The sequence below is a fragment of the Cydia splendana genome, chromosome Z (genome assembly GCF_910591565.1).
Source record: "Cydia splendana chromosome Z, ilCydSple1.2, whole genome shotgun sequence".
Lineage (NCBI taxonomy): Eukaryota > Metazoa > Arthropoda > Insecta > Lepidoptera > Tortricidae > Cydia > Cydia splendana.
In genome coordinates, this window is record NC_085987.1 from 35,013,031 (window position 1) to 35,025,027 (window position 11,997).

The 11,997-nt window shown below is 37.0% G+C and overlaps 1 protein-coding gene across 1 annotated transcript in view; it reads right to left on the reverse strand.

Annotated features, from left to right (window-relative positions):
* LOC134803919 (eukaryotic translation initiation factor 4 gamma 3-like) overlaps window positions 1-11,997 on the reverse strand; it is a 44,396-nt gene extending 32,399 nt beyond the window's left edge. Inside the window, exon 1 of the mRNA XM_063776732.1 lies at window positions 11,458-11,997. Coding sequence (XP_063632802.1) covers window positions 11,458-11,513 — 56 coding nt within the window. The 5' untranslated portion in view covers window positions 11,514-11,997. The remainder of the gene's footprint in view (window positions 1-11,457) is intronic.

Here is an 11,997-nt window from a genome sequence, read left to right on the forward strand (position 1 = left end):
ACAACAAAAAGAAACATACTGTATTAATCATTGGCAGTGCTTTTGACTATTTGTATGAAAATGTGCGGCAATGATGACATTTGTCAAAAGTCAGAATCTTATTAAAGTCATAAATAAAAAAGAAAATAAAATCGGTCGAAGGTTTCATACTATTTATTACCTCAGGAGCTACTAACACATACAGGTTGCTCCAAAGTATAAAAATCGTTTATTAATTTCTTCGTAACCGCTACACCGATTGTTATGATACTTTGTATACTGGTTCTAAATACCCTAATGCATATGTACATTCATCGGCTTTGTCCAATGGCTAGGGACACCTGTTTATGGTATATTTGATTGATTTTAATAAATAATATTAAGTTAAGTACCTTTAATTAGACTAATTATTAACTATCGTGTTTTTTTATTATTTGAACAAGAGGTAAATAAACAAATAACTTCAACGAACAATAGTGCATCTAAAAGTATGTACTATATTTACAAATACGAATAGCACTACCATTATTTTTACGAATACGACTAATAGTATTCGTTAAAATAATGGTAGTACTGGAGAGTGATGGAGGCGAACTTCCGGTCTTTAGATAATTATTTCTACACGCAGGTTGCAGTTGTAAGCTTAATTCACACTTTTTTTATTATAATTGGTGCTCAATAATTAAAAACTAAAAAGTATTCTGAAAGCAAATCAGTATGTTGAATAAGTTAACCTGTTGACAGTCAAGACGTGAAACTCAAGTATTTTACCCAAGAGATTTTGTTGATAGTAGGCGAAAATAAGCCGTGAGCCGATTGGTCATAATAGGGTATTATACTGTATTTAAAATAAATTATTTTACACCATGCATGAAATAAAGCACCAGATAATTATTAGAAAAACACAGATAGGAGTTATTTTTAAACACAAGTTCTATTTAATAAATCGGATAGAAGTATAAAAAGTAGGCGAGTTGACCGTGACGTCACGATGTAATGTTTCATATAAATTCCATATTAGAAAATCGTTTTGACAGTTCTAAAAAAGTAACTGATTTGACTAGTACGAAAATACCCTATTGTCATAAAACTTTATCTTTACGAATAGGTACAAAAGGACAAAAAACCGGACAAGTGCGAGTCGGACTCGCCCACCGAGGGTTCCGTACTTTTTAGTTATAGCGGCAACAGAAATACATCATCTGTGAAAATTTCAACTGTCTAGCTATCACGGTTCGTGAGATACAGCCTGGTGACAGACGGACGGACGGACAGCGGAGTCTTAGTAATAGGGTCCCGTTTTACCCTTGGGTACGGAACCCTAAAAAAGAGGTGTGTAGTGCTTTGCCGCACGTCTCGTCCATAATCGGGAATAACTAGTTATGATACTTTGAGTTTCTGGGATAAGTCGATATTATCACAGAAAAATACGTGACGACGTTATTAGGTAAATGAAACTTTTTTTCGACACAAATAGTCTTTACTTTGAAATTTATGTTTCTTTACATAGGTAAATGTTATTTTTGTTTTAAGTTGTGAAGACTAGTTAAACTTAGAAATAAACAATTATATAAGTAAGTGGGATCAATATTGTTTAGGTAGTCCAATTAGGTACGTATAATAAGCAAGACCGGGAGTTAATTGTTTTATTGCCCTATTTTAAAAAGGCACAGGTAGCAATAATCGGCTCACTTCATTTTTCTCCTATTATACCAACTAGAATGACTAGGGCTTAGACGTGTGCGCCGCGCCGGCGCGCCGCCGCCGCCGGGCTTTTTGACCACGCCGCCGCCGCCGATAAATGATCGGCGTGAAATCGGCGTGACCTTGAGTGTTGTTAATTAGCTATTCCAAGTTGGTTTTTGGATTACATAGTGGATTTTTTGTATTTTTTTGTTACAGTTCTCAAATATGCATCAATTATTAATTAAATGAAACTGAATAGCCAGTTGCAGAAACTATTTGACATACCAATTAAAGTAACTGAGTAAACCTAAGTATTCACCGTCAACTGATAACGAACGAACGAAGACTGCTGCTTACACTTTGGACAGCTAAAAGAACAAACCCCTCCATTCTCAAAGAGCTCTATATCGCCACTCATCTCTTCCCAACATGCCATGGGTGAGCCCTTAGATTCTTCGGACATATTATCCAACGCATGATGTGGAGAAACACATGAATTTAAGCCGAATGAATGGCAAACTAAAAGGCAATACTAAAAGGAGTCCGCCAAGGATGTATTTTATCCCCAAGCCTTTTTAACTTATTTTCCGAACGTATCTTTTCAGAAGCCTTTGAGGGGGTTGATGTGGGCATTAAATGTAATGGAAAGTATATTAATAATTTAAGATATGCCGACGATACCGTCCTGCTAGCAAATAGTGCTGAAGAATTACAACACCTATTAAATCGTTTAGACTCCAAAATAAATTATTACAAGTTGAAAATTAACATTAGCAAAACTAAATTTATGGTAGTAAGCAAATCTAGTACAACTCCACACATTTTAAAATTAAATAATACACCATTAGAAAAGGTACAAAAGTACTGGTATCTGGGCTGCTGGCTGAACGAGAACTGGGACATGGAGCAGGAAATACGTGTCAGGATAGAGATTGCGCGAAATGCCTTTATAAAAATGCTTCGTTGGAGACTTGTGAAGTGCTATGTACTATCAGTACTTTTCTATGGCTGCGAAACGTGGACTCTTAATAAAGCTATGGAAAAGAAAATAGAAGCATTTGAAATGTGGCTATATAGGCGTATGTTAAAAATCTCCTGGACCGATAGAGTTACAAATGTGGAAGTACTTAAAAGAATGAACAAAAAGTTAGAGGTTTTGATCACAGTAAAAAGAAGGAAAATATCATATTTTGGACACATATACAGAAATTACAAATATAATATACTACAACTAATATTGGAAGGAAAAATTGATGGCAAGAGAGGAAGGGGAAGAAGGAGGGTCACCTGGCTTGACAACATAAAAAAAAGGACGAACATGGATAATGCAGCCACGCTGGCAAGAATGGCTAAGAGCAGGAGAGAGATGGCAAAGGTGGTCGCCGACGTCCGTTAGGGCATGGCAAATGAAGAAGAAGAAGAATGGCAAACGTGCTCGAGTTGGAGCATGTGTGAGATGGTCGAACGCTATGAAGAAGTCGGCTTGCAGCAGTCTGCACCGTGCAGTCCATACGGCTTATGACCGCACGAAATGGAGACAAATTACATGTGGTCGCGAGCCTTAGCAATGAGAAAACGAGAAAGAAGATACGTCTCAGTGAGCCTAGTGCTTGTACGATAAGAAAACCATTAAAAATAAGCCATAGCAGTCCACTATAGTCTAGCAAATGTCAAGGATATGTGGAATTCTGTTTTGTTAAAGTACGTCATTTTTAACAGGATAAGCCATGGAAAGCTTGAGAAAACGGAGAGTTACAGATCGGATCCAAGATCATTGGGACCAGGTAACCTCTTAATGCAAGCCAGTTACTAGGGAAAATAAGTTATTATACCTATCCTATATTCATTTACAAACCCTATTTTACTCACAGCATATTCAAAATATACGTAGTTAACTGACCAGTAACCTGCATTGATAAAATTTTCAAGAAAAACAACAAATTAAGGATTTTTATTACGAAACCTGAAGTCAAGGTCACGCCGATTTCACGACGAAAACACGCCGCCGCCGCCGATTTTTTGGCAAACGCCGCCGCCGATCATTTTTTAATCGGCGCACACGTCTACTAGGGCTTTTAGGACTATTATGCATTGACGTATATCTCAGGACGGGCTTTACGGGCACTAAAAATGGTACTAGTTCAGCGGTGTCACTTACGAATTCGAGCCAATGGTGCAGTCTAACGTAACTAGTTGCGACCAATCGCACGTGTGATGCGAACTCATCAAACAATCGCGTTGTAGCGATGTCACACCGCTGTACTGGCCCCATTCTTATTGCCCGTAAGGCCAGTCCTGAGATATACGTCAATGCTATTATGTCACAATGGTCAGCCTGTTCTGTGTTTAAAGCAAGGGCTCGCAGAATATGTTTTTCATTTCGCCATTTGACAATGATTACGTAAAATACATTATAAATGAATGGATGTAAAGTATGAGGAGATGGCGAGACGACTTGGACACCTTCCTTTACAACTGACCGGAGGAAGCACAAAATCGGGAGTTATGGAGAACCAGGGGAAGGGCCTGTGCCCAGCAGTGAGACACTCAAATAGGCTAAGACAAAAAAAAGTATAAGTATACCTTAGTCCTTCTGCGTCTTCAACCAGGGATAATTATTCCTGTCCCGATACCATCTCTCCCATTACAGGGCATGAGGTCAATACCGGTCTAAAAAGTATGAAATACCAGAAAAGCCCTGGGGAAGATTGCGTAACAACGGAAGATCTGAAAGCAGGAAAGACCACCTTGTTGCCCCACTTTACAAATCTGTTTAACTCCATCTTATATTCTGGTCGTTTGCCCCAAGACTTTTGCCACTCAAATATTATAGATGATAGGTGATAAATCAGACATTGGAAATTATAGACCTATCAGCTTAATATCTCACATTTATAAATTATTTATTAAAGTTATCGAAAACAGAATAGCCCCCTGCTTGACAAACACCAACCCCTAGAACAAGCCGGTTTCCGTCCAAGTTTTTCCACTACAGATCACCTTCATAGCATCAATCAAATAATGGAAAGATCCACCGGGTTCAAAATACCACTCTACCTGGCTTTCGTAGATTACAGTAAAGCGTTCGACAGTGTCAAGCATTCTGCTGTATTCTCCGCAATGCGTGAGCAACGTATCGAAAATGCTTATATTGAACTCGTTGGAACCATATATCGGCAAAGTACAGCAAGCATTAAATTGCATGTTCCTGGCCCTAAATTTCGCATTGAAAAGGGAGTCAAGCAGGGCGACCCTCTATCTCCGAAATTGTTCACCTCATGCCTACAATAGATTTTCGAAAAGCTAGCGACCAGGTAGGAAACAATGGGCATTGACGTCGGCGGCAAAAGGTTGACTAACCTGCGTTTTGCCGACGACATAGTTTTGTTCTCTCACACTGCACCCCTTAGCACGGCAAGTCTTGAAGTCGGACTCGTAATGCACAGGGCCAAAACCCAGTTAATGACCAACGGCGCGAAACATACTGTCAGCGTTGATGGGCAGGATATCCAATATGTCGATGAATACATCTATTTGGGCCAGATAGCATCCTTCGATAACAGGCAGTCTAAAGAAATCGATCGACGCATCGAAAACGCCTGGAAGAGCTTCTGGTCCATGAAGGCGCTAATGAAGGGCAACCTTCCACTGACACTAAAACGCAAACTCGTCGACATGTGTATCCTGCCTACCCTAACTTAAGGCGCCCAAACTTGGTCATTAACGGAAGCCCAGAAGTCCCGACTCAAGATTTGCCAGCGAGCAATGGAGCGCAGCATACTAGGAGTTCGCAGAACCGATCGGGTTAGGAACACCGAACTGCGCTCCAGAACTGGTATAGTAGATGTGAGTGTTAACCCCCTAAGCTTAAGCGGGATTGGGCGGGACACGTCTGCCGTATGCACCCGGATCGGTGGGCCAAATTGGCTACTGAATGGACACCGTAGATTAGCCGGGGCAGAGGTAGACCAAAAACCGGACAAGTGCGAGTCGGACTCGCCCACCGAGGGTTCCGTACTTTTTAGTATTTGTTGTTATAGCGGCAACAGAAATACATCATCTGTGAAAATTTCAACTGTCTAGCTATCACGGTTCGTGAGATACAGCCTGGTGACAGACGGACGGGCTGACGGACGGACGGACGGACGGACGGACAGACATTGGAGTCTTAGTAATAGGGTCCCGACGTCCCGTTTTACCCCTTGGGTACAGAACCCTAAAAAGAGTTGGCGGGATGACCTTGACGCTTTTTGCAGCGACTGGCGGGAACATGCACCAAACCGTGATGAGTGGCGGAAGAAAGGGGAGGCCTTTGCCCAGCAGTGAGACACAAAATAGGCTATTAAAAAAAAAGTATACCTACACGATAGGTATTGTATTGTATACTAACAGCCCCCGTTAAAGGCAGCCTATTGTAACGGACGGGAAAATACGGAACCTTACACTGAGCATGGCCCGACATGCCCATGGCCGGATTTTTGTTTCTAACCTGTTAACTTCCAGAACCAAAACTAACAATTTTTATAAGTAGATCGCTATCACAAGTATCACAACGATATGAAAGTTATCACGCGTTAACGGATTAACGATTAACGTTAACTTGCCTTAAATCTACCGAAATGTAACGATTTAACGTTAAACGAAGTTATTTTTTTTTGTAACGAATTTTACTATTTAATTCACAGTGCCCAGCTACCTATGTAAATGAGGATATTAAATTAGGTGATTAAAAATGAGTAAATACGAATAAATATGGTTTATGAGCTAGTACACAATTTATAGATAAGCAAAACCTCTCTAGTAGCTGGTTTGTTAGTGCACGACACCTTGCATTTTGTGACCATGCGCTGAAACTTGGCACAGTTGATTCTTAGCAGGTCTTGAGTAGATACAGACCGGGAGCCGTCGAGAGCCACCTCTCATTTAGTGGGGTCCCGAACAGATTATTTACGTAAAATATATTTTTTTGCTGTGGGCTACCGTTTACGAGTTATTTACGAAAAACTAAAAAAATAAACGATTGTAGAACAAATTATAAGTAACCTTCCCACCTTCATATGAGATCACTCTGACCCACGCTTAATATTATTTTTTATCTCCCATTTATCAACAGATTTGTATAATAAACCATATAAATTTTTAAACGTAATAAGTGTAGCTTTACGACTATATTTTCTCTTTTCAGATTCCTGAAACGCTTTTTAAAAAAATTGGTAATTAAAAAAAAAAACAAAAATATGTTTTTTAGTCTTTTCTACCTTATGCTTTTTTTTGTTAGAAAGTGCATTGTTTTTGTTCTAAAACTAGATTCCTCGTCCTTAATTTATCCGAAAATGATATATCACATGCCCTAATAGGTATAGTTTTAGAGAAGTGTTGCTCCAAGTGAAGCGCGGCAGCGTCGAACTTCCCCCCCTCCCCCCCACTAAATGAGAGGTGGCTCTCGATGTCTCCCGGTCTGTATCTGCTCAAGACCAGCTAAGAACCAACTGTGCCAAGTTTCAGCGCATAGTCTCAAAGTGCAAGGTCCCCATACAACGGTGGGCACTAACAAACCAGCTATAGTTAGTGTGTCATATTATCTTCTTTATTCATTTCTCATCTTAAGTTAGGTTATTTATAATATGAATATAAAAGTAAAATATAAAAACACTTACAAAACAATAAAAATTAATATAAACACATTATAAAAAACCTAACCTAGGGTGCCGCCAGCAGCGGGGCAGGGCCCAAGCTACCGGTGGTCAGGGCCGCAGAGAGAGGAACCGGCGGACTATCCGCGCCGTGTCCAAGATCACCGCCTTCTGCATCTGACCCTTGATCCAACCACCTAGCAAGAGTCTCTCAAGATGTTGGTCGAGACTCTTCGCTATTAGACCGTTCACTGAAACGACTATCGGGACAATGATCGTCGAATCAACATCCCACATGGCGGTTATCTCGTGAGCCAAGTCTAGGTACTTACTTATATTATCTTTATTATTAGATCTGGGCACCTGGCAGGGGTTTATCAGTTGAAGCTAGATTACCATGCCTGCAAAGGGTTGTAAAATCAATAAAGTGTGTGCAATTTATAACTCTAATGGGTTTTAGCTCATTCTTAATATTCTATGGTGAACCTACTACCATTCTACCAAAAGAAGGAATTAATGTTTGGTAATATTAATGGTGGTTTTGGTATGCAGTGTAAGGCTGTGTAACATAGTTCAGTATAGTGAACTACCTATCTACTAAGTCAGTTTTCATAAATGAAATGTGAAGCAATTGGTGGTAACCTCCTAAGTCCCTGTATAAAATTTTTTGTACATATTTCAAAATCTATTTTGAACTTTTATTGTGTAACTAAGGGTTCCAATTTCAAAAACAAAACAATTGCTTCTGGGTCTCAAGAGGTTATTGGCTCAGAAGAAATATAATATTCTAACCTCTACTGATGAAAAGCCTCCAAATATGAAGGTGCCTGGGTCATGTAATAATCATACCTTTTTTGATGCTAGCTCATGATCAGATAAGCACATCAATTTAAGAAGATAATGTGAAGTATTTTACATACATAAAATCTTTGATAATAACTTCAGTCAGTAACAAGAATGCTATTGTTTTTCAACAGTACACTTTGTAAAGTAGTATAAACAATAAACACTTTTAGCCTCAAACCCAGAAATAAACAACCACTTGAGTTGGATAAGCAGTTATAATTAATATGTTAATGTTATTTATTTGACAATATAGTTCGTTTTTTTTAGCATTAGAAATAAGGTAAACAATCTTGATGTGTCTTTAAATTGAAAAACACATTTTTAAAATAAGTTACGGCAAATATGTAACAATTATGAATCTAATACAATCTTTTATATTCTTCTGCTTTCATAAGTAATAGTTATTGATTTTTAAAAAGCGTTTTTCAGTTAAAAGACATGTCAAGATCGCTTACCTTCTTTCAAGTTCTTTCTAATGCTAAAAAAAACGAACTATAATAAAGAAAAAAAGTTTCATTAAATGCAATACAATCATAATTTGTAACATTAGGAATTCTGGATACTTACTAATGTAATGCAACTGGCTGTAACTTAATAGTTACAGCCAGTTGCATACTAAGGACTGTATCGTTTATTATAAATACAGATAAAACCTGGTCTAACTGTTGACGTGTGTATTATTTTGTATTACTATGTTTTTAAGGTATAATCTGGGGGTATTTTTAAGCCATATCTGATATAAGAAGGTTTTACATTTATTTTATTTTAGGGACTTTATGATGATTTTAATACCGTCTAGCGTCTAAATGTAATTTGGACAAGCCTATCGAGCTTAATTTGAGACTATTTCACCGATTCCTTGGTACGATTTAAAGAAACAAAAGGTTAATATGCTGCCAAAATATGCCATCTAAGTGTCCTTTTCATGATTGCTCAATTGAATATCCAAAGAATAAATGTGGTGAATTTTTATCTTTACATGAAAACGACTTTTTATGCAACTTTTTGGATTCCCGTCAATTTCTGACGTCAGCGAAATGAGGGAAACAGCTAAAAGAATCTACCGAAATCCAAAGCCTAACGGACATTCATGGCGTTGAACCATGGCTAGAACAGGTCGCTAGAAACGCTCCATGATGGTTATATTGTATACCAAAGTCGGGGTTGTCGTAAGTAACATGCCATATTCTCTAAAAGGCCACCAAGCACAGATCCAAAACTTTTTTTCCAACTAAAAGAAATGATTAGACTATGCCCAGATGTTTCGCTTTACGAATCATATGTAATTGCTGTTTACATATTACGATTTTTTTGGGTAATATCTCGTCTTGTTCGCAAACCGTAAATTTTCTTGTAGTATTTGTCCAAAATCGTTGTAGTTACTCGGGAGGATTGGGTAAATATTGTCCAAACCATATGCTTTACGTGATCTCCCAGGACGAAATGTTACTTATTATTAAAGCACTAATTAAACTATATGTGTAATTTTTTAATAAAAATATAATACCAGAAAAAACGGCTAAGTAAAGTTGTATTCATAATAAACGATACAGTCCTTAAGTGAAATATTCATTAAATGCAATAAAATCATAATTTGTAAGATTAGGAATTCTGGATACTTACATTAAGTTACAGCCAGTTGCATACTAAGTGAAATCTAAAATGGAACTTTATGTAGGTATTTATATTTCGTCCTCTGGCCAGTAACCTGCTTGAGGGAGACATATCAGCAAATAATCTGATTTTGTAAAATTTAAACTACATTAATTTTATGTGTTAAGTTGTTGTTGTGGGAGTGTGTGTGTTTGAGGTATTGATATTATTTATATTCATAATGTTATCATAAATATAAAGTAAGACTTTCAACAGTAATGTGACAAATGTGTGACAATAAATGCGATATGTGTGTTATATGTTAATATATCTATACATATTGCTCATGGTTGCCCCTATGGCCAACTGCTCCCCCTCTACTTGTTAAGAATATTTGACAACATCATATGGAAAGGCTAACCTGCCCTAAAATAAGTAGAATGTGCTGCATCACCAATCACATGACTAGTTATTATTGTATTTGTTATTATTATTACTACAACATTTACTATAAAGAATATGTACCAATTTTAATGCAAGGTACGCTATCTAAAATAATTCTCACTCTCTCACACCCATTGAAGAGTTGTTTGAATGAATTATTTGTTTGCAATAGTTGCATATTACAATAGTAGGCAATGCCATCACCACCAGATTGTGTTTATATCCCTACATAAATTATTATGATAATAATAAGACATGACTATGTCTTTACACTACATTGAACAGTTATATATTATCATTATACTTTGGTGTTAAATAAGACATTACAATAGGGTATTTGACTGTATTTAAAATAAATTATTTTACACTATGCATGAAATAAAACACCGGAAGATTAATAGAGACACATAGACATCAGTTCTTTTTAGACACAATTTCTATTTTAAATCCCGTATAAAACTATAAAGAGTGGGTAATTTGGTTGTGACGTAACATGCTAGTGTTTCATATAAATTCCATAGTAGTAAAATCGTTTTGACAGTTTGAAAAAAGAAACGGATTTGTCTAGTAGTCAAATACCCTATTAGGGTACTGTCAAGTGGTTACACGGTAGTTTTTATTTTGATTATAATATTGTCAGTATTCTACAAAATGTTATTATAACTATTTTTTATCAGACATAATAGCAATACGTCTAATATTGTTATGAGTTGTTTCATATTTTGACTTCAGTAGATACTATTTGTGTTCCTTTTTGGGCCAATAATGCAAAACAAAACATACATACATAAAGTTAAGGCTAAAAACATTAATGTATAATTCGCACAACTCAGCAAATGGCACTCGCATTGTTCTGTAAACTAAGTGATCAGTTTTCATTCTCAATAACTAGTAATTGCATTAAGTCTGTTCATGTTTATTACTTTACCAGTAGACATTTGGCTTAATGTCAATATACTAGAACAACATATCAATCTAGGCAAATTTATTCATGCTTTAAGATGGGTTTGACATGTTGCCATTACCGTTCAGCATAAAAACATTAACAATTGAGTCACTCGTTGTTAATTGAATAACCACTAATAAACAGACAAAAATACAATCAGTTTCAAAAGTTTAACACTGATCTTAATAGTATATTATTAGGTAAATTTACGTGAAGTTAACTTACAGTAAACAGAGATTCGCGAATGCGGCTCTGCCAGATGCTGAAGTGGCATATATTACGTAAATATAATGATAAAGCCACAATAACACATGAAATAAAAAAGGATACGGTCCGGGGCCACGTTGATTCGGCGCCAACGGCACCTGATTCCCGTTGCCACTCATAATCTTGGCAGCATAGGTGTCGGGACACGTACACCACTCAAGGTGGCACGTAAAATCGCCCTAACCGATTGTAGGACACATCCGGCACATAGGTAGATGATTTACCGACGTCAGATTGACAAGTCACACAATTCAATATAATACCTTTAAAGGCAACGTTTCTAGCAAAAACATTGTACTACACTTGAAAAATCACATATATTTTCGGAAGAACTAAAAAGCATCACTAAGAAAGGACCCAGTCACTAAACAAACGACAGTACAAAATGGCGGATGTTAACCAATAAACAAACGTGACTGTCACTGTTTCGAGCCGAAATATACAATATTTATTACTTAATTTTAACGTTGCTTCTGTTGTACTATTGTCTGAGTTATACTAGAAATGTAAAAATAATTTATCTGCTATAAATATATTAATACATTTTTTTTTCAAATGATAAAACTGTCATACGATAATTCACGTCGTGTTCGTCTAGCTAGT